The sequence below is a fragment of the Carassius auratus genome, chromosome 27, assembly GCF_003368295.1.
Source record: "Carassius auratus strain Wakin chromosome 27, ASM336829v1, whole genome shotgun sequence".
Taxonomy (NCBI): domain Eukaryota; kingdom Metazoa; phylum Chordata; class Actinopteri; order Cypriniformes; family Cyprinidae; genus Carassius; species Carassius auratus.
Window position 1 is genome coordinate 28,743,941 of NC_039269.1, and position 24,108 is coordinate 28,768,048.

Sequence of the window (24,108 nt, forward strand, 5' to 3'; positions counted from 1 at the left end):
ACACACACACACACACACACACATAGATAGTCAACTTTATTGTCACTTTGAAGAGTGCAAGTACAGAGCTAATGAAATGCAGTTGGCATCTAACCAGAAATGCAAGAATATAGATTATATACATATACGTGCAGAGTAAGTGAAGCTATGATTTACAGAATGTACAGTGTACTGCTATAGTATTAAGCAGTGTACAGAATATAAATGGGAATGCAAAGTAGGGTTAACTGCATTTCATTAGCTCTGTACTTGTACTCTTGACTATATGTACATTATGATCCTTCATCTAAAATAGATAGATAGATTAAATACCTATTAAATTGTGCAATTTAATACCAGTACGAAAATTAATATGATGCAATAGAAGAATAATGTACATATGAATTGCATTTGACCAATACTTGATTTTCCTGAAATAATTTGTATTCTTCATATTACTTGCACGACTGTGTTTCTAATATGTAACTGAATAAGTCCGAATGAAAAGTTACTCGGGATCGAACATTCCGACACGAAGTGAATCACGCACGAGAATGGACAGGAAGTGAAGCTTCGTTTGTCATTGGTCACGTGATTTCTGTCAACATCTACTTTTCATGTATTTATTTACCTACTCATTTAAACAAATTGTTCATTTAGATCAGATGTGAAACCAGTGGCTTTTGCAATAAAAATAAAAAAATAAAAAATGCACCAGATGGCTATTTTTGTTGTCACATTCACTTGCAGTCATTATATTATACTACATTATTCATATCGCAATGTTTTATTATGTTAAATTCAGTTTTTCGCCTTTTTGGAATAAATGTGTTATTTTAGCTTGCATCTGCCATTTCACTAGATGTGGCGCTCCTTCACCTCCAGCAGATGGCAGTGTGGAGCCTCGCGCTGCTCTCTTCCGCAGCAAAGGAAGAGAAGAGAAGAGCGCTGCGAGAAAGTCAAGAGACTCCGCGCTCATCATCCGCTGCCGAGGGATCTGTCCCGCCACCGATTCCCGGTCCGTAGACCGTCGTGTCGATCCGTACCACAGGGCCGCGGCGCGGAGATCAGCGCATCATGGGGAACGCAGCTACCGCCAAGAAAGGCAATGAACTGGAGAGCGGTAAGAGCTTCATCCGCCTGATATCACAAGATGCATTACTTTATAAAGTCCTTGTCTTCTTATAATGTCGGTAGCGTTGTTTTTTTAAAAACTTTGTAGCAGGGGCTAATGCTAGTTAGCTGGTCACTGAGTACAAATGTTAAAGAATCGCGTGTTTATATGATCATATATCACACCGTGTTTATTCTGCATTCTCCACAGCCAACAAAAATGCTTTTTTATTTTTTATTTCTTTCTCGTGTTTTAAGTTAACGTTGTTTGTTTTTCATCTAGGCGCCATAAAATGACTCAAACTAGCTTGGTCAAAGGCTAACGGTTTTACGTTACTAGCCTTCATTATGTAACGTTAAAACGCTAATATAAGCTGAAACTTAGAAACACAGGAAAGTCTCTGTTTTCTTGACTTCTGCTTCGAGTATGTGCTCGAGCCGAGCGGCTAATGATAATCTGTTTGCTAGGCTAGAGGCCCTGGATGCTGCTAGCCTGTATCAGGAGAAACACTCACACAAACGCTGTTTCTTATCGTTCACATACGTTTCTACATCTCCAGCTGCCTTTAGATAATGCACATAAACCTGAGCAGTTGATCTAGTTCTGTTGAACTGGAGAACCAAGGCTGGAGACTGAATAAATACGATTAGCACAGGCTTCCAGGTCGGGCCTGTTAGCAGCAGTCTCTAGTAAACAACACAAAGTCATTAAGTTAATTAAACTCTTGTAGGATCCGCGCTTAACGAGTGGATAATAAAATCTTTAATAAAATGCCAACTTGTTAGTCTAAATTATGTTTTGCTGTTATTTTAAAATATCGCAAAAACTATTAACTGAATAGTTTTCCCATTAATAAACTCCTAATTTGCTGGTTATTAATAGTTTTATTGATTCTTGTTAGTTTAGAAATGTGGGGTGTAGAATAAGGTCATGCAAAATAAGGCAATGATATGTGCTTTATAAGTATTAATTAACAGTATGCATCCTAATAAGCAAGTAGTTAATAATGAATAGTGATCCATAATGTAATATAGGCCTAGTTGTCTAAAACCAATAAGACACTGTAGAAAGGTGATATTGCATTTAATAGGCATCTGTCAATCAACAGGCACAGTCTGAATAGTTTCAAACAGGTTGATGCTCATAGGAAAGCTACAAGGACAATTGTGTGATGTAATTATTCACTCACCTTTATGCTTTTCTGTAAAAGAACCACACACACATATATATATATATATATATATATATCTTTAAATTCAAACACTGTCTTTGCTGAAAAAAAGCTTAATTGTTTAACTGTTTAACTGGTTTCTGATGGTCTGTCATCTTGACCAGGCTGATATTTTTATTTATTTTGTATTAACAGTATACCATTGTATACTTTTTGCCCCGGAACAATATATTGCACACATACTGGGGCCTTTATCCAGCTGATCTCTAAGCCTGAGCTGCTGATAAGAGCCCAGAAACAAGCTTAGTCTGGTTTGAGACGTGTGTTTTTAATTTCATGTGTGATTGTGAACATAAAGAGCAAAAACATAAAGATTGCCTTCTTTAAATCATATGTTATGTTCACTTTGTCCAAACCAGCATAAGGGTGATATCCTCAAGAAACGTGAAGATTATAAAAAGGTCATGGGATTTTTAAAAAGCTGAACAGTGGAGAGGGCGAAAAGTGTTGTTTATTTATATTCAGCTTAAAACTATGAAGAGCTCTTAGCACTTTGCTTTCGTCATTGCTGTGATCAGCTTGTCATCTACAGTACAGCGGATAAGAGTAATTAGTAGATTTGAAAGGCCTGATGCTATCAGCTGCAATCGACACTGTTAGTTTACCCAGGATGCACTGCTCAGTGTGACGGACCTCCATATGCATTTGAAGTGCTGAAATAACCAGCATGTTTTATCTCAAGGACAAAAATGCAGTGCATTGTAAATATTTAGGTTATTTTAATGTCATGTTAAAGTCTTTTTAAAGTCAGTTCACTGGTGGAGCAGGTTCAAACTTGTTTTATTTTGCGATGGTTCGACTCGGTCTTTGAGTCTGATTGGTTGAGCAGGGCTCATGTTCCTGTTTTCCAGACCTGCTGTCAGTCTGTGTAGTGATATTAGGGATATTTTCACTGACTCTTTCTTTCTGCAGGTTATATCGGTGCTAGTGGTCAGCCGATATATCGGTATATTTAGCATTTTTCAAATATCGGCCGATATGTTTTTCTGCTTGGCTGCTGTTTGAGGCGGGACTTTTAATATTGAAGGTTGTCTAATAATCAGACAGAATGGTTAAACAAAGGAATGAATGTATACAGAAAGTATTATAACGATTACTTTTATATTGTTAGTAAAGGAAAGGCCAACAATGCTTTCTCGTTTGCCGTCAGGATTAAACAAATCTGCATTTATAGCATTTAAACAAATCTTTGAATGACTAATGAACATTTAATTTCGCAAGCCTTGCAAACTCAGTTGAATCCAGCCGTGAGATCTTGTGAAGTGTGTATCCAGCAAGATCACGTGTTCTCTGTGTCATGGTCGGTCTCTGTGAATTTAATACTTTCAATAAACTTTAAACTCATGATTTGAAATTATGCTGAGCTTTATGTATTTGTCCACTTTCATATTCATGTCATTTTCTCTGTGTGCTGTGTGTAAAATGAGGGTAACCTTGGCTTTATTTGAAAAATATGATTCCCAATGGACTCAAAATTCCCAGAATTCATAGTGCCGTGTTGATTAGTGTTTACTTTTGAATTGTAGTTTTATTATATTTATTTGTGAAAAATACTTTGTCATCTAAAGTATAAGTGTTTTTTACACTTTTTTATTTTTATTTTTTTATCGATTGTCAAATGATTTCAAATGTCTTAAATATTAATAACTAAATGTATGTTTTGCAAGATATCGGCATCAGCGTCGGCTGTTAATAACATCATATCGGTCGACCACTAATCATCATTCAAGTAGGACTGTTTTTATTAGAGAGTCATTGAATCATTTTCTCAACCATTTTGTGTAAACACACTTCTTAATTTAGGGAAAGAAACGCCACCTGTGTGTTACTCTGAGACGCAGTGTTTCTCTTGTGTCTTTGTTTGCACTTCAAGACGTTTTTTGAGAGAATGGATGTATGTCAAATGCATGTTTTATGGTCTCGCTAAACTGCTAGATTTCTCATTTGTTTTAAGTTAAAACAAGAAAAACACGAAAGAGTGAACTAAGACAAAACACATTGAAGTTTGAGAGAAATTCTCAGTTAAATGTGACCATTTTCAAGTTGTATATCTGTATGTTGTAGAACTCCTTATGAATAGATAAATGATGCACTTTGTTCATTGCAGTTCAGTTTGCTGTTAAATTCCCAGTTACCTCTTTATCCTTCACAACACAGATAGTTGGTAAGACAATCTTGGAACAGCCCTAATCTTGTCTCAAAAAGTCAATTTCTTACTATAATACAGCATAAAATAAAAACCTTTGTGTAAATCTTAATCGTAACTGATCTAGTCTTTGTCTATGTCCATGATGCGTCTGAGCAGTTGTACTGTACACACGGTTGGTTCCAGGCCGTCTCATACTTGTGAAGCGAGAACATGCCTTAAAAGGCTGTGAGAGAATCCTCCTGCAGACGTCTGCTGTTGGAGAATCCTTCAGACCAGCTCCAGAGACACTGACTGGCTGTTAGTAATCAAGCACACTGCAGCAGGACCCAAAACCACACAGTTTTTAATGTTATAAGCTGTAAAGAACATCCTATGATTGTCTCGGTCTTATTCAGTATAAATGATAAACGTTTGGTCTCTATCAGCGTTTGCTTTGTCTAGTTTTAAGTTTTTTTTTAGTGCTGTACTTGTCACATCTTATCCATGTCTTGCACCGTCTAACTGATGTGATTGTTTGACGGAAGTCTTTCTTTTATCCCTCTCTTTCTCTCTCTGCTTCTTCATCATCCCATCCATGTGGGTCAATGTTCCTGAAAATCCTTGCTGATCTGTAGAGACTTTTGGTATGATCACAATTACATAAAGTCACCGCAGTGGCGAGAAAACATTCTGCTAGTATTTAATCATTGGCTTTTCTCTTCCCTTGTTTTCCCGTCACTGCGGTCAACTGAAGTCTGCTGTGTTAGATGTGGGATTGTGTTAATTTCTACTTTGGATGTTATGCTCTTGTGTTCATAAATAAAATGCATGCATGCTTCACAGAAACGTTATTTTGATCACCTCTGATGTCCGTCGCAACCCTTGCCTGATTTTGATGTCTAGAAAGTGCTAAAGTAGAAACATATTCCTTTGTTTACTTGTAGACTTGAAAATGAAGTGTCTTTTGATTTTGATTAGTTGACTGAGTCATTTTTCAGATGTAATTTTGTAATTCAGATTGTTGTATTTCTTCCCGGTAGTGAAAGAGTTTCTAGCCAAAGCCAAAGAAGATTTCTTGAGAAAATGGGAATCACCACCACAGGTGTGTTACTTGTTTTATTTTTTATTTCTTCCTCATTATGAGTGATAACTAAAGCAATGTGATGGCATTCATTTTCAATAACTGCTGACCTCTAGGTCACTTCCTAACAGATGCTGTTTGAGTCTCGGCTTTCAAATTCTGTCCATTTCATCACAAAAGTCAAACAGAAAGACAACAAATCTTTAATATCGCCATATAATTCAGCAAATTGGAATAGAAACAGAATTCAGTCATTTAATAACAAACTGTGTTATTTACAACTTGAACGTTTATGCTTTTATGGAGTGTTAATCCATTGTATCTAAAAAATAATTCAATGTGGACATCTAATGTATATTATTGTGTTGTGAAACGATTAATTGTGATAAAACACGTCCATTTTTAAAAAACAATTTGGGTGTGATTTTGGGGGTGTGTGTGTATGTGTATATATATATATATATATGTATATATATGTATACTGTATGTGTGTGTATTTATGCATAATAAATAAATTGTTTGACGTCTGTGTGTGTGTGTATATATATATATATATATATATATATATATATATATATATACACACGTCAAACAATTTATCACAACTAATTGCATCCAAAATAAGTTTTAGATAATATATGTAGGTGTAATGTTTATTTATTATGCATAAATACACACACATACAGTATACATTTTGAAAACATTTACATGTATACATATATTTAATATATAAAAAATATATTAATATAAATATTTTAATACTTTCCGTGCATGTATTTGTGTGTGTGTGTATATATATATATATATATATATATATATATATATATATATATATATATATATATATATATATATAAATATAAATAAATAAATAAAATATGCTAAAATAATTTTGGTAATTTCTAATAGTTTTTGGCCGTATATCTACTGTATATAAATACATATAGGACTGTATACACATTTTCTTTGATATTGTATTATTTCTCAGAAATGTGTTAGTTGTGGTAATGTAGGACAGTTTATTGAAATGTTTGTTTGATTGTGTAGAGCACAACAGGTTTAGAGGACTTCGACAGACTGAAGACGCTGGGCACAGGCTCTTTTGGGAGAGTCATGCTGGTTAAACACAAGGCTTCAGATCAGTTCTATGCCATGAAGGTTCTGGACAAGCAAAAGGTTGGTTGTGATCATACAGGACACCAAGATTACCATGATTTCACCCCATGAAAATTAGGGATGGGACGAAATATCGTTTGACAAAATATTGCGATACAAAACGTGACGAAACGCATCGAGGTCGAAAAAAATGGATCGCGAAATAAAGATAGATGGCACTGCTGCATGATTTGCGTAGTATATAAATAATTCGATTCGTCGACCTGTTTTTATTTCTCTAAAAAACGTTTGCAAAACGTTTACCTTACGTGCGCTGAATATACGCGATGGCCGGATCAACATTCTGTCCAACGTTATATATCCAATCCAGGTTTTTTTTTGCATTGATCTTTTTTTTTTTTTGGCGGCTGTCAAAGCCTTTTTTGATCGGTGAGTGGATGACTGCTGTGCCTGACGAGGCGCGTACGAGAGAGAGCTACGGCTGCGCGCACACACTAACAGTCTTCAAACTACACGAGCGCTTCTTGCTCTCTCTCTCTCCCTTGTGCATATTAATCAAAATCATTAAACACGATAGAAAAAGGGAGAAACACCAAAGTTTCACGCGCGCTCGCGTACTCAGTCTTCAAACTACATGAGCGCTGTCTTTCTCTCTCTCTCTCTCCCTCGTACATATAAATCAATATCATTAGACACGAAAGAAAAAGGGCGAAACGCCAAAGTTTCATGTGGAGCATTCAGAGATTTTTTTTCTCCATGACAGGCTGCTGGCTCCCACTGTTCATTTTTATTTATTTATTTTTTGGAAAGAGAGAGAGAGAGAGAGTCTCTGTGTGCATGTGTCTGTGAGAGCGGGAGGGAGTGAAGGATTGAAAGACAGAAATGTTTGAGCTAGTTTTATTTTATTTTTTTCAGACCAGTGACATAGATGAAAGAACCACTAGGGCCAGTGCTTCAACATCAGGGGCAGCAGCAGAGCAGCGCTCTCAAAGATCACTGATTACACCAGAACATGTTGATATGTTAGTTTTTTTTTAAGAAGAACCAGTCCTGAGATAACTTAACCTAGGATTAGAGCAGCACTAAGGGAGTGTTCTTGTTTGTGTTTGGCCAGTTAGGCCTTGTGTTTCCCTGTGTGCAGCTGAAACAAAAATAAGTTGTTATTATACAGTAATATTTTCTTTTTTGATATCGTATCGTGACGTATCGTATCGTGACCCTGGCATATCGAGGTGCATCGTATCGTGAGTTTAAGTGTATCGTCCCATCCCTAATGAAAATATTAATGATTATAGACAAAACCATCAAAGGTGCTTTTAAAGTCTTAATTAAAACGTGCATTTAAAAGGTTTTAGTGAACTCATTCAGATAATCAGAATCAAGTTTTCAGACAGACCATGGTATAAATACAGTATGTATGATGTTTGAACATCCTCTCAAAAATACTTAATACATTTTTGTTTGTTTTCTCATAGGTGGTGAAGTTGAAACAAGTGGAGCATACGCTAAATGAGAAGAGAATATTACAAGCAGTCTCCTTCCCGTTCCTCGTCAGATTGGAATATGCCTTCAAGGTACTGTATCATAATTCATATAGTGATCAACAGAAGTAACCCAGCCAGGGACAATAATCAGACAATATTACGACAAGAAAGTATGTTTGGTAATTTATTTATTTTATTTTAAGATATTGTGCAAAATAAGTGTTTGCTTGTTCGTTTTTGTGTACCTATATATTTTTCTAATCTCTTATTTCTAATTTTCTTAAATTTTTAAGCCAAAATGTCTTAGTTAAGCAACATTGTTGTTTTTGGAAGAATAAAAGGCATGATGTAATGTCAGTCGTGTGTATAAAAATATGACGTTTATTGCAGGATCAAAGTGACTAATTGTGTTTACATTCACTTTGCATCGTCAAAATAATGTAATTTTAAAAAGCATGATACCATGGCAGTAATGTGAGCACAGCTTTTGAAAAATAATAATAAATATGGATCCAGCAAAACATAAATGTGTGAATAAAACATTTTAAAAAGCTAAAAGCGAAACAGTGTTCTTGAATAGTCTAGAAGCTAGGAGTGTGTTTACTAGTTTAGACTTCAGTAATATTCATCTAAAAACATTAATTCTGACTTTATTCTCACAGGACAACTCTAATCTGTATATGGTGATGGAGTATGTACCAGGAGGAGAGATGTTCTCACATCTCAGACGGATCGGAAGGTTTAGGTGAGGAAGACATGTTTGAGCTTACTCTTACTTTACTGCTGGATCAACTCTCATTTAACTCCAGCACTGGTTTACACAAAGGATGCTTGCATCTGATCCAATTATTTTCTTATGAACAGTTGGTTCCAAACATGTAGTTTCTAGCTGTAGATTGCATGTGTACAGTGTTATATTCTTCTCTGTACATGTTAGTAATTCACAACAAAATATCCTTTCTGTAAAATGACCGCACATACGTGATACTGCACAAACTTTTTTGTTTTTTAATGCAAGAAATGATTTTTATTCAGCTGTATGGGATTGTGATTTGTTATGGGATATAGTATTAGTATATTTGGATAAATACATTAAAAAGTAGTCAATAAGAATACAAGAGAAATTCTAAACACAATTTTGGTATTAGAGGTAAAACTACTGTTAAACATCCAGCTGTTGTCATCTGTACATGCTAAGACCGTTTCTGAGCGAGGAAAACCTTGCTTCAGTGATTCCCATCAATCTCTGGTTTTGTCTCTAACTCTGCGATGTGATTTCTTTGATCGACAGTGAACCTCATGCACGGTTTTACGCTGCACAGATTGTCCTGACTTTTGAGTACCTCCACTCTCTAGACCTCATCTACAGAGACCTGAAGCCTGAAAACCTACTCATTGACCAGCATGGATATATACAGGTAACTAGAGGAATTATGAGAACCAAGATACATATACAGTATGCAATGGCAAGAATAAGTCATGCATTCTTTATGCATAAAATGTGGTCTGTTTTTAATTTAACTTACAATTATTGATAAATAATTTGTTTGCACTTTTCACATTTTTATTGAATGCATTGAGTAATCTTTCACAGTTCAGGGTGGAGAAAGAAGTGAATAGTAACTTTTAGATCCTCCTTAAGCAGCAGAACTTCCTCAAGTGATGTCCTGGGGCTGCTTATAAGACTTCTGACCAGCTTTAGACCATCCCTGTCCTCAAACATGAAATCATAAACCGCTGTACTGGCATTCTGCTCTAAAATGCCTTTATATTACGCTGAATCCATTGTTCCTTTCAGTGTTTTTTTTCCAAAAGTCATTGAGTTTTAAAACCACAATTTCCAGGCCTGGAAGTGTTTTAGAAAATTGAATGACCCCGAAAGTTTTGGAGATGTCATGGAAATCTATTTCACAAATCTCTGTATAATAGAATTATGTTTAAAGGGTTACTCCACCCCAAAATGAGAATATTGTCATTAATCACTTAACCCCACATCGTTCCAAACCTGTAAAAGCTTTGTTCGTCTTCGTTTTAACACAATTTAAGATATTTTGGATGAAAACCGGGAGGCTTGTGCCTGTCCCATAGACTCCCAAGTATATTACACTGTAATTTGAACTGAACTTAATGAAGCGATGACTTTAAAGCATCGTGAATACTTTACAGTTCTGAGTTTGCTGTGTTTTATTGTTATTTTATGTTATAAAAACTGCTTGGATGTGCTAAACTGTCATTTTCCGCACAGGTAACAGACTTTGGTTTTGCAAAAAGAGTAAAAGGCAGAACCTGGACTTTATGTGGAACTCCAGAGTACTTGGCACCAGAGATCATCCTCAGCAAGGTAAGCCTCGGGTGTTTAGATCCAAATGTACAAGCAGGGCAAACCACTCATTTGTTTCTCAAATTCAGGGATACAACAAGGCTGTGGACTGGTGGGCCCTTGGCGTTCTCATATATGAAATGGCAGCTGGATATCCCCCGTTTTTTGCAGACCAGCCTATACAGATCTATGAGAAGATTGTGTCTGGAAAGGTACTCGCACGTTTGTATACAGTCAAGAAATTCGATTTATTTGGATAAGCAAAACAAAATGGCATGTTGAATGTGTTTGGTAGGTACGATTCCCCTCACACTTCAGTTCTGATCTGAAAGATCTGTTGAGGAATCTGCTGCAGGTGGACCTGACCAAGCGCTTCGGCAACCTGAGGAACGGTGTCAATGATATCAAAAACCACAAATGGTTTGCCACAACGGATTGGATAGCCATCTATGAGAGAAAGGTATACTGCTCAGTCTTCAGGATTTCCTTAGTTTTCATTTTTCTTCCAATTTATCTGTCGGTGTTACATCTTAAAGTGACAGCAGCCTAATATACCTGCGGCCGTTTTGTCGTTAATGTCAATCAAACAACAAATGAATATTTTCTGTAAACTACTGTATGTTTGCTATTACTCAAGATCATGATTCCTTAATTCAAAAACAAAACACGTGGCTATAGATTACATTCCAGTTATTAAATGAAACCGCACCACTATCGTTGCATGAAGAGAGGTGTTAAGTTTGTGGTTGTTTTGATGACATCACATGTCTCCTGTCAGGTGGAGGCGCCCTTCATCCCAAAGTGCCGAGGTCCTGGAGACACCAGCAACTTTGACGACTATGAAGAGGAAGACATTCGTGTATCTGTTACAGAAAAGTGCGCAAAGGAGTTCTCCGAGTTTTAGTTACGGACACATCAAAGCTAGACATATATGCATATATACATATATTTACTATTATCTATATATGTATATGTGTGTGTGTGCATCACACACCTCAAATAAGGGTATCTTTGCACTCTAAAGACCTGGGATGAGCAGAGAGCACATCACCTTCAGAGTTCTTGTGTACTTCCTTCATTCCTTCGGGCTTTAGAGGTCACCGGGTTCTTACCCATCATGCACTGGCACATCGGTTCACTCTCTTCCTGCTCCACTTTCACTTTCAGACAACCTGTTTGACATTGTGTTCCCCGTTTAAAAGCTTATTTTTTTGACTGATGTTTAAGTAAGGCATTACAGATATGTGGGTGGGGGGGGGGGGCACAGACACAAAGGCCAATTCAGCATTGTTACACCAATTAATTAGTTTTTTGTTGTTGTTGTTCATGGCGGCGTCATACAGTGTTGTTATTTGAATAATTTGACATTGCCTGCACCTATTGGCATTTTTTTTGGTGTTACACGTCCGTGTCCTTTTTATCTTCACATTTAGACCAAAACAACTGACAACTTTTTCAGGTCTTTTTTTTTTTTTGTCGTTGTTACATGTGCAAATCTGTCGAATTAGAGCATTTAATTTTTTTTTTAATCACGTTGTGTGTTGAAAGCATGACCAAACCCATCGTGTTGTGAACGGCAGAGGAAGAGCTCTTAACTCTTCTTCATTACAGAGCCCACAGATTGATTGCATTACAGATGTTACAGTGATCTTTATATCACCATGTTACAGTTGAAGGTCCAGTCTCATGCATATACTGACAGATGTTGTTAGCAATATAAAACATATCTTATTTTACCACTTTTGTGCATTTTTATTCATTATAACGAGGTTTTATTCTGAAGTAGGAGATAAAACCTTTTAAACGAGTGCTGTTTATAATTTGATATTTTAAGAAAAACGGCAAATGCATTGGTGCAGCTGCTGTAGGATGAGTTAATTATCACAGAGAGGCACTCATCAGTTACATATCAGTTTGTCACCGTTTTTTAATTAGTCAATGTTGAAGCTGTTTTGCAAAGTTCTCTCTTAACTGAAAATTGTAAAACTGCCAAAACGCCATGTTGTCTCCTTCATTGTTGCTGTTGAACTTTTGTCCTCCTTTTTATTCGTATGACCGAATGTAGAGTTGAAACTTCTAGATATGCATATTGTTTGAGTTCTGAGGTACATTCTCACAGTCATATACTAAGAAACTGACTCTGTTACAAAGAAAGAGAGAAAAAAACCGAGGTTGGTAAGCCTCTTCTCCTTTGTATCACCTATAACCCAGTTATTGTTCAGCTCATAATGCGTATATGCATTATTTCTTATAAATGTTTTTATTTATACACACATTAGAGAGATGCTAATAAATTTTATTTTTAAGACTGGTTGTTCGTTTGAATGTATTTACTGGTCTTTATACTCTGAAGAACCCTTTACTTAGTCTTCTGGTTTTAATTATAGCGAGAAACCACCTTTTCTGTCTGGCAGGTTATTGTTAGCAAACGGTGTTGTCATTTCAGGCTAAACTAGTATTTTTTGGGATATAATTGAGAAAGGAACGACATTACCTACTAGTGTTGATGCATTAAAGAAAAATCAAAGAAGCAAGAGCAGAGTACAGCTTTTACAAAAATTAATCACAATTGCAAATTTGATTGCTTTAAAAAAAAAAAAAAGATAATTTCCCCAAAGCTTCGATGCTTTAAAAAGTTCATAATGACAGTGTAATCCTCTTCAATCAAGCTGTTTAGTTCAATGCATGGACCAAAAACATGCTTGATGCTTAGCTGGACTTAGCTGCATCCGGAAAGTATTTACAGAAGGATTATTTTAATTTTAAGAATCTTTTAAAATAATTATTGTGCATTTATAACACGTTTAAAAACACTAAGACTGCGCGAGGGTAAATCTGACATCTCTCGTGACTTCGCAGTTTCTCTTCTTCAGACGCATTTCTGACATCAGGACACTCTTTGGACACGTGTCAGATTTTCTGCACAACTGGACTGTACTGACCATTGTGTGCAGCAGGGGGCTCCAGAAAACGGCATGGATCAAAAGTGGAATGATGTATACAAATAAAAATAAATAGAAGCTAGTTTTTGTCATAGTCAATAGATTAACATACAATTTTATGTATAAAATGTCAAATAAGTGCACACAGTATTTGCTTGCTAAATCTTATTTTTAAACACTTTCTTTCTTTCGAGTTAGAGTAAAGGGGGGTGAACTGAGGGGAAAAAAAAGAATTCTGGTCTTGCACGATTTGCAATGCTAATGAGCATTCCCAAAAAGAATGGATAATAGAAAGAGAAAAAAACGCAGCTGTCTGAGCTATTTTAACCCTCTGTTATTCAGCTAGCAGCTACAGCAGATCAACGCGTTTGCTCTCTCTCTCTCTCTCTCTCTCTTGCTCTCTCTCTCTCTCTCTCTCTCTCAGATCCCTCTTTTCTGCATGCTCCAGTTTCCAGAGAGGAATTCCCTCTTCCTGCAGCAGCACACATGTCTGCACATCTGTCTCTGTTAAGAACGACTAGTTCAGGAGGATGAACATTAAACCAATTACTTGAAAATAAATAGAGCATGATTGTGATTCTTCTTCATCGAGAGTCAGTCAGGCATATAACATGACACTTGTATGTTTGTGTTTCCTAGCAGTGCTGAAACAAGATGACCTGGATCAGATGTGTTTGTGCTGATGAATCACTGCTCCAAAGCATCATGTTGCTCTGTTGTTTTACCCCACATCGTTCATATCTGATTTATTCCTTTGAGGTTAAATTACTGAAGGCTACAGACTCATATGATTCGTGCAACATGATCAATACTTCATAATGCATTGCTTACAATTTTTGGTAACACTTTAATTTAGGGACTAATTTTCACTAGTTGCATATTAGCATGCATATTACTATCATATTGGCTGTTTATTGACGCACATATCAATGCCTAATTCTGCTTGAACATATTTTAGATCCCTTAAACCACTCAATACCTAAACATACCAACTACTTAAACTATTAGTACGCAGCAAATTTTGTTGTAAATAGTGTGAACCCAACTTTCATTATTTTCAAAATGCTTTTAATGATTTATAACTTAACATTAAGACATAATGTTACCCTGCTGGTTGCAATATGCCTATGATAATGTTTTTGAAAATGCATGCATTTTACTTTAAGTTTGCTTCATTTGCACGTGGAGGGGTTGCTTTTAAGAACATGTCTTTCATCTCCCAACTATAGAACTATAAAATCTCTCTCTCTCTCTCTCTCTCTCTCTCTCTCTCTCTCTCTATATATATATATATATATATATATATATATATATATATGTGTGTGTGTGTATATATAAGCTAATAAAAATACATAATACAAAATTCAAAATACATTACATGTACATGATTACAAAAAAAAAAAAAAATGTTTACACAAACCTTCATTATGTGAAGACTTGCTGTCCAGCTCATACAGCACTCAAAACACTCATAAACAGTGTCTCTGTTCTTCCCAAATTGCTATATTCAGCATAACATGCAGACAAAAGATTTTAGTCACAGCTAAATGAACAGTGAAATTCTAATTGTGCACTTCATTACTAAGGAACAGAATCATAACTTAATAATCAAGCTAGTGCCACGATTCATTTCTGCCAGGAATGAAAACGAGGCTGTGAGGGACTGAAGTACGGTATGTTCAATGGATGGCACTGTTGTTTAACAACATGTGACCGTTCTGATGACAAAACAAACAAACAAAAAAGAACTAAAACTTTCAAGAAGACAAAAACTCCATAAAACAGTTTTGAAAGTAGTGAGTTGTGAACATTGGTTGAAATTTAGTTCCTTTTGATACAAACATAGCTTAAATATATGCATGAATATATTGCCTAGATAAACTGTATAGAGTCGAGTTCTATTAGTCCATGCACATGTTATTTTCTAGCAATATCATTTTCTATACTTGCACATTATGTCACTCATAAAATGTAAATTGTGCCCTTGCCTTTCACTATGACATTTCAGCATTAACTGGTACCAAAACTGGCAGGAAAGAGGTAGAATGATACACTGACTGAACTATAAAGGCTGGGACACACCAAGCCAACATCAAAGAATTCGCAGTGACTAAAGCTGACTGCATTGCTGCCTGATGTCGCCTGTGTCTGGGTCAAAAAATTGCACTTGAACACACTGCAAAGACTACAGCCAACGGCCAACTAGCACATACAATTTGTACCTGCATGAGAGGAAATCACTTTCCATACCCGCAGGCTGCAGTAGTCTGAATTTGTCATTCAGAAAGGGAAACTAGAACTGTGGTTATACATTGTGTAAACAAAGCAGCAGAACTTGCTTGCCGTTTTGAATATGAATCATGTTGATCTCTTTCTTCATTAGGCAATCATGTCATTAAGAAAATATTTGCATACTGGATTGCTTAGAAAAAAATTAAGCTGTATAATGAGAAGAGCATTCTGTGTGTGTTCTCTTTACTTTTGTCATTTTCAGTCTAGGATTATAAGAAACGGGGAAAAAGGTACCTCTTGCTCTTACTGCTCTAATGTTTCACAACAGCATCAAATAAACCATTCAGGACTGATACTGATACTAAAAAATGATACTTTAATTTTTCAGCCAATGGATAGAGTCATATTTAAGCAGAAGAACAAATTTTTTTAATGTTTATAGTCACGGTTCCTCTGTTTTTAATACTACTATGTGGTGTTCCACAAGGATCCGTACTTGGACCACTTTTTATTTAGGCTGTACATCAATCATGTGCCTTCTTTTGTCCTTTTGTAGAATTCCAGCTACAAGCAGACACATAAGTCATAATTTAAAAGAATTGCAGAAGTGACATGTACTTTAAAGAAAAGGCAGTGTTAAGTAGACTAAACATTTGCTTGATGTGAGGGTGTTGTATTGCCGTAATCTCTCAACTGTGTACCCCATGGTGATATGTCTAATATGTAGTGTGGTATGGCAAGCTGAAAAGGCCATATAACACAGACACCATGAATCAGAACAAAAGAGCAGCAGACTCAAGGGTCAGTTCCTTTCCATCAATGACAGAGCAGATGAATTTTAAATAGACTCTGATTATAACTCATTATTTACATGGGTGACAAAACTGCCAAAGAGAGGATATTGCTCATTTATTTCTCATAAGATGCACTTATTGCCAGAAATGCTCCACTATGGGTCTTAATAAACTTTCCAGAACAATGTAGGTTTTTTCAAACAATATGACATTTTCAAGCTTTTTATTTATTTATTTATTTATTTATTAGTTATGCTCTCAAAATTGTCTTCTTTCACAATTAAATCATGTTTGTCTGAACCAATTGTCTGAATATTTTGTGAGAATGTTGTACAGAAAAATGGTAAGGAACACAATGAAAAATAGAATAAAATTAGCAATAATAGACAAATTAAAAACATAGTGTTAGTTCATGCATTTACTCAGAGTAAATGTGAAATATATTTAAAAAAATTATGATCATAAAAATATATATATTCAGTTCGGCGGGATTCAGTAAAAACAAAAGGCATGTGCTTAACACTGACATCACTGTTAGAGACAAAACAGACAACTGGGATTGCAACCATCTGTTAATGTCTGGATTAGTGTTTATATGTTAGAAGTCACATGTCAGTCATGTGTGCCTGCTTTAAAGAAATGGACCAGACATACATAAAACAGAAGTGACCAATCACTGTGAACTCAATGACACCCTAGTATTCTTATTTGAACACTAAATACAGAAACATATATACACACATATAAAGATTCATATGTATGAATACCTCACTAATGTACTGCATGCGAGATTAGGCATCTGATCCAGATTTTAATGAGGGTCTTAAAATTCTATTAGCTATTGCCAACTCCAGCCAGCTGGAGAGAGAAGGACGCTTCACTGACTGTCTGCAGCACTCCTGCCAATTTCAGGATAGACATGCAGCAAACTGAGCATTATCCTTACAGTTTATAGCCTACTCTGCTACTTCATTACACGATTACACTAGCCTACATAAAACAACACACATAATAAATAAAATAAAAATAAAATGACTTGGCCATGTGTGTTATGTATGTAAGGGTGGGCTTCTGATAATCCCCTCCCATCCCCCTTTACTCATCTCTGCATTATCCTCTGCGCATTTGAATCATTTCAACACGTCACGGGGGTCTCTCTCCTCCCGCCCCATCGCCTCATTGCTCTCTGATTATTCTGGTGGAGAAGAAACGGTTCATTTCTGTCTAGCGTCATTGTGATCGGGGATTTTGGGGGGAACGCTGATGCTGCTTAACTTCTCGTGCTGGCACTTGTTCATTTCACATGCAGATGCGCTGAACTGTGCTTGACTCATCATTTGACCATGAGAGCTGCTGGACACTGTTAAAGGTCGGAATAAAAGCGATGCATCTGGAAGGAATCGATGCATTCGTCAGTAGGTGAGTAGCTCAACGCGAGGTTTGCTGTTACAGGTGCGCAGCAAACGTATCAAATAAAATCTATCAAATGCATATGCGAAATCATCTTAAAATGCAACTCTTTATTTAAATGAAGTGCAGTTATGGGATATTTAATCTTGCTTCATTCTCTTGCTCAGTTTACAATTCCATTCTGAGACAGGTAGCTATGTTTTGTGAATGCACTGTTCTTATTTTATGCATAACGTTTCGTTTTTGGAATTTTAAAGGTTATTGGGTTGTTGTTTTGAAACTGTTACCCAACATTTTACCCTTTATGTAATAAAAATAAACCTGTATGACTTATTTGCCACAGAATCCTCAAAACTATAGGTTTTCTTAATCTGTGAATTATCTGCAAATATAGCCAAATGGCAACTACTCACTACTTCAGTTGATGTGATCTTATAAAACAATAATTATCTTTGTGCAAAACCTAAATGTTGATGTAAATAACTCAACTACCTGTAGACTTGCTGCCAGCTACTCATAAGGTTTCATGATTTTAAAGACTAGATTTTAGTTGTGAATGTGGCTTGGTTGTGAATCTTGAGGGGTTTGGTAATGGGGGTCTTAGACTCACGTGAAAATAGATGAGCTTCATCTGAACATTGGCTGAACATTTAAAGTGCATTGTTCCAACCAACACTGAAATAATAGAAGATAGTAATATAAAATGGTATATAAATAGTGTAGTAGATATGAATGAGTGCTGCTGGTTAAATTTAACAGTGAAGCACTTTTGCACGAGCTGGAGTGCTGTTGTTGTGAATATCAGTACTAGAATTGCAGGTTAATAATTATAACACTGAGTGCTTGATTCTGTTATAATGTTATGTTGATCATGCCTTGTCTTGTTGCAGGTCTTTGACCACATTATAATTAAATATCACTTTTGACAAATGTTTTCAATTATTTTCAGTAGATTAAGGGGGGTTGACAACGACGTTATTAATATTCAGTGAGGCCTGGTGATTTACAAGCTGGCTTCTGAAACGAGACATTGAGACATTTCTCAGTAGTGGAGTGTTAATGTAATGTTGTTGTTGTTGTTGTTTGTGTTTGTAGAGACACCAGCGCCTAATACTGCTGAGAGCAGGTTGTGCAGTGTGTAGAAACTGAATGGTTCATTGATTTAGATGTATGGATATTTAAAAACTCATTCATAAAGACAAACTTATCTGTCAGATCATGAAAATGATCAAAACACACTATCATAATATTTTTAGTTCAATTCAAGTTTATTTTTATAGCGCTTTTCATGATGCAAATCATTGCAAAAGGCCCTTTTTACAGAAAATTAAAGTTTCTACATTATATTTAGTAATTGCTTATCATTGGTGACTATCCAAAGTTGATGTCTATATGGCAGAAATGTACGGTAAAAATCAAGCAATTAGTTGATGTCATGTAATCAAACAGACGTTGTTGCGATCACACTTGTAGCAAAATGTGGTAGTTTGGTATGTTTTCTGCGAGGTTGGCATCATCTCTTCTCAGGTGTTCGTTCATCTCAAAGAGAAATCTGATTATATAATTCCTATAGTGACCTCCAAACATGGTGTGTATTGTGACATCCAAAGAGTACGATTCTGCTCTCATCTGACCAGACTATATTCTCCCAGTATTTCACCAGCTTGTCTAACTGATGTGCAGCCAACTTTAGATGAGCTTCAACATGCTTTTTCTTCAGCAATGGAGTCTTGCATGGTTGAGTGCTTTACTTATTGTTTTCTTTGAAACAGTTCTAGCTGCTAATTCCAGATCTTTCTGACGCTCTCCACCAGTGTCCCTTGGCTCTTAGAAAACTCTTCTGATAATTATTTTCACTCCTCTGTCAGAAATTGTACGAGGAGCACAAATTCGTGGCTGATTTATGGTGAAATTATGTTCTTTCCCCATCTGGATTATGGCCCCAACAGTGCTCACCGGTGCATTATAGAAATCCTTCTGTAACCAATGCCATCTATATGTTTTGCAACAATAAGATTGTGAAGGTCTTAAGAAAGCTCTTTGATTTTACCCATCATGAAATGTTTCTTGTGTGACACATTGGTCATGAGACACCTATTTATTAAAGGCCATCAATTAGGACTGAACCAGCTAATATTAATTTCCATCGACAAGGGGCAGGATTGCTCTCTAATTACTGATAGATTATTTGTATTGCTTTCTTTGTATGTATGGATTCTTACCAACATCTGGTGAAAATTTCATGTCAACAGCACCTTTAGAAATATATTTACTTTATATATATATATATATATATATATATATATATATATATAGACAGACACACACACACACGTTAATACTTTGTCCTACATACATTTTTTTCATGCAGGTTATAAAATTGCAATTCTGACTTTTTCCTCACAATTCCAACTTGAACTCCAAAACGGAATTCTGACTTTACAAAACACAACCTTTATGTCATGCAGTTCTGAGGAAAAAAGACATATTTGCAAGTTATTAGAAGCACAATCACAATTGTGAGATAAAAAGTAACTGGTGGAAACCGGCTTCCATATATATTTCACAAGACCCCAGGATGAATGTCATGACCCCTTTAATAAAGTGGTTCCTGAATAACCAGAGTGGCATTGGGAAAGTGTAGTGTTGATGGCTCCAGGAACAGGGTTGGAAAACACTGCTTTAGTCTCATTAGTCTGAGAATCTGGTCTATTCTCAGTGGATTTCTTAACCCAATCCCATTTGGGGATTCCAACAGCAGCAGCTGCCTTCAAGGCACATGTTCTCAATCTGGAATTACACTCAAACATAAAATTGTCTAAATTCTGAAGAAAATATGCAACAAAGTAACACTCTCTCTGATGATGTAGTCCAATAGATTCACAATTGGCAGCTGCTTTATGTTGATGTTCTAGGTTCATTTCTATTTGAATTAACATTTAGCAATATTTTGTTTTAAAAATTAATTTCACCAAATTGCTTCTTTGAAAAGTTTGACCCTTGTGTGTTTGGTACAGTACTGCCTCTATTTGAATTTTCCTTGATTCTTGATTCCTGCATGGGACGAGTGGCTTGGATGGATGATAAAAAACTGTGTGTTTGGATGAGTCCGAACCCAATTTCAGCCAATGATTTCTTTAAGTAAGCCTATTAAGAAGACAGAGAAGCTGTATTAATAGTGGTAAAATAAATAAATAAACCACAGCTGGAGGTTCCTCTGTGCTCCGAAAACTGTGAGCTACTTGTTCATACAGTTTCTCCACAAAAGGGAAAGTAAAGCGGAAGCAGAGACAGACATGATGCACAGTGAAGCGAGGATCCCGCAGGAGAACGACAGCATACTGTAGAAACACTGAGGTTTGATCTCATTACGACTGAAGCACACCGCATGACTCTTCCTGTCTGATACATGGACTACAGCACTTACATATCAAGCTAAGCTCTTTACTATAACATAACTCCAAGTAAAACACAATATTACTAAGAAATGCATGTCTTATAATCACTTGAAATATGACTTCATTATTATTAAATGATGTGCCTATTAGTATACTTCAAATGCTTTTCTAGCTACATCCAGTGGTGAGATCAGTGCATGATGAAGTTTTCATGAAGACTAGTTGTGCAATGCTTTGTATAACATGATACTTGATGGCAAATTTATTTCTTTTCTCTTCTTTCTTTCTTTTTTTCTAAAATGCAAATTTACACTGTAAAAACAACTGTGAATTTAACGGTAAAAGACTGTAAAAATGCCACAGTAAAAACCTGTCAAAGGGTTAATATTAAATTCCCCTACTATATGCACTAAAAAACTGTTTTGGACATTACATGTACTTTTACAGTAGTATACCATTTTTGGATGTGAAAAAGACTATAATTTATAGTGAATAACCGTAAATTAACATTCACAGAATAACCTGCATTACATTTCAAATTTGATGTTTTTGTTGTTGAAATAACCATGTTCCTTAGTTTTTTTCTTATATGTTTTGTATATTAGGGTTGTGTGTTACACCTAATGTTGTTAAATGTGTGTTACCGTGATGGTGTTTAGTGTTTGTGTGAATGACACAGATGTTATTATTTAAAAGCATCATGTGACTCTCTCATCACCTCCTGCATTTGGTGATTATCAGTGTATTACCAAGGTACAAAACAGATCTCAGTACTTCAGTAGGTTGGTATTAGTGCTGTCAAAATTAGCGCGTTAACGCATTCGATTAATTTGAAATATTTAACGCGTAAAAAAAAAATAACGCAATTAACGCGGTTGCAGTTTTTTTTATTTCCAGTTGTGGCCTATGTGTGTTCAACGCACAAAGAAATATGGATAAGACGAAGGAAGGACTTTTAGACGGAAAGTTTCAGTATAAAACTCTGCCGGATTACTCTTCAGTCTGCCACAAGAAACATTACTCTTCATTCAGTCTGCCACAAGAAACAGAAACATTAAAATCATGAACTCAAATGTCATTGTTTAAAAAACAAAAAAAACAATGACTGTAACAGTGCGTAAATCAGACCTTTCTGTAACGCTAATGTTAATAAGCTTAAACGAAAATAACGAAATAATTGTGTAGCGGAGTATTTTTTGTACACTGTCAATCACTCCTGTGCGCGTGCATCACTGTCCTCCTCAGCTGCAGCAACTTGCGCTCTCTCTCTTCATCAAGCTTTAAAACAAAAAGGGGACAAAAAGATCATATTGTCTTTGTGCATAGGCTATAGATTTATTAGATAAATGAATATCTAAATTTGTGTCTTGTCGTCTACGGTATTTTTTTAGAACTTAGAAAAAAGATGCTGCAGCCAATGAACAGCCAGCGGGAGCTGCAGGACGACTCAACCTCCGCAGACAGTTTTTAATGTTTATCAGACAATAAATACTCAAGATTTTGCTTTAGTATAACTCACAACGAGTTTCACACACCTTCTCCGGCCACGTTGAGTTGTTGACACTTAACAGTGGGAAAAGCGACACATGCGCTATTCACTTGTATAACTTAAGGGTGAATGGGTAATGTAGTTTCTGCTCTGGGTGGGATGAATTAGGAAGCTTGCATTGTGAAGGGCGCTCTGAAAATCGGCAGTGCAGGTAAAAGATTAAAACCTCTATTAAAACAGATGTCCAAATGAGCGTACCGGTACGCTACAAGCACGTTCTGGGCGCACGGAGAGGTGGCGGTACGCTCAAGAGCTATATTTGGAAGTGGCGGTACTGAGTACGGGTGCATACTGGCCCACTTAAAGCACTGGCAATGACTATACTTTGGAATTGTTTTGCAATCCACTTAGAATTCAACATGGAAATCATTTTTGTTTTTTATTGGCATTGATTGTTTTGAAATTCAAATGGTACTTACATGCCTGTGTTTTTATTTCTGTAATAAATATGGCTTTCAAGCCAACAATTAATTTGGAGGATATTGATGGTTTATTGCAGGTATGTTGTTTACATGAGAAAATCTGTTACAAGTTAAACAAAAATTCCAATAAACAATCATATTTTGAATTTAAATAGTTTCTTTGTCTTGAGTTTACATTAATTATTTACATTTTACATTTACATATCCAAAAAGTTTCAGTCTTTTAATTGCGATTAATCGCGATTAATTTTAAAAAATTGTGCGATTAATTAGTTAATTTTTTTTAATCGATTGACAGCACTAGTTGGTATATTAAAATAATATCAGTTAATTAAATTACGGTATTTAACTGTAAATTTAAATTAAAACTGTAAAACCTAAGATGTTGCTACCGTATTTGTTATTGTAAAATTCCGGCAACCACAGCTGACATTTTTTTTACCGTAAATTTTATGTAATTTTCTTTACAGTGTATAATACTGGCAAAAAGAGGGATACTCCTGGAGGACAAACACAGACATCAGATATTAACTTTTTTAAATAACTCAATATTTCACATCATTTATTAAACTGCACACACTGAACCATATTCTACAGCAAGCTGATTTAGTTTAATACTCTAAGCATTACTGTCTGTGATTCAGTTTAACTACTCATCCACCATGATGATTCAGATGATACATAACACAGGATGATTCACAGTTTATCGTAAGTGGCCTGTCCAGAAAACATGACGTGAATTAGGTCATACACACAAAGACAAAATACCATCAGGATGACGTACCACACTAGAATAATGCACTAAACACTGAACGACAATAACATAACGGATAACACCTTGTGCTTGCATGTGATTCTGTAGGAATGAATGAACCTGGCTGCACTGTATGATCTAGTTGCTTAGAATT

At 35.8% G+C, this 24,108-nt stretch overlaps 2 protein-coding genes across 4 annotated transcripts in view; both read left to right on the forward strand.

Annotated features, from left to right (window-relative positions):
- The first annotated feature begins 881 nt into the window (after window positions 1-881).
- On the forward strand, window positions 882-12,764 carry prkacbb (protein kinase, cAMP-dependent, catalytic, beta b). 2 transcript variants are annotated; one of them, XM_026207032.1, is made up of 11 exons: window positions 882-1,102; window positions 5,088-5,096; window positions 5,493-5,554; window positions 6,581-6,709; window positions 8,125-8,223; window positions 8,796-8,878; window positions 9,425-9,551; window positions 10,379-10,474; window positions 10,543-10,665; window positions 10,749-10,913; window positions 11,232-12,764. In XM_026207032.1, exons 1-11 carry the CDS (start codon window positions 1,057-1,059, stop codon window positions 11,355-11,357), a joined length of 1,065 nt encoding a protein of 354 aa, XP_026062817.1. In that variant the 5' UTR covers window positions 882-1,056; the 3' UTR covers window positions 11,358-12,764. The 2 variants fall into 2 exon arrangements, with proteins under 2 accessions (XP_026062817.1, XP_026062818.1); XM_026207033.1 differs by lacking the exon at window positions 5,088-5,096 and having other exon boundaries at window positions 883-1,102.
- Window positions 12,765-17,540: 4,776 nt separating this feature from the next.
- dab1b (DAB adaptor protein 1b) overlaps window positions 17,541-24,108 on the forward strand; it is a 37,172-nt gene continuing 30,604 nt past the window's right edge. The window contains exon 1 of one of the 2 annotated variants that reach the window (XM_026207036.1): window positions 17,541-17,840. The gene's annotated coding sequence lies outside the window, so the exon portion shown is untranslated. The remainder of the gene's footprint in view (window positions 17,841-24,108) is intronic. The other variant, XM_026207035.1, reaches the window with a different exon arrangement.

Excerpts from the sequence above, each read along its gene's own strand:
- prkacbb (XM_026207032.1), top strand. The coding sequence starts at position 1,057 with ATGGGGAACGCAGCTACCGCCAAGAAAGGCAATGAACTGGAGAGCG. Across the intron at positions 8,224-8,795 it reads GATTGGAATATGCCTTCAAG|GACAACTCTAATCTGTATAT; the intron begins GTACTGTATCAT and ends TTATTCTCACAG. Across the intron at positions 10,666-10,748 it reads AGAAGATTGTGTCTGGAAAG|GTACGATTCCCCTCACACTT; the intron begins GTACTCGCACGT and ends TGTGTTTGGTAG.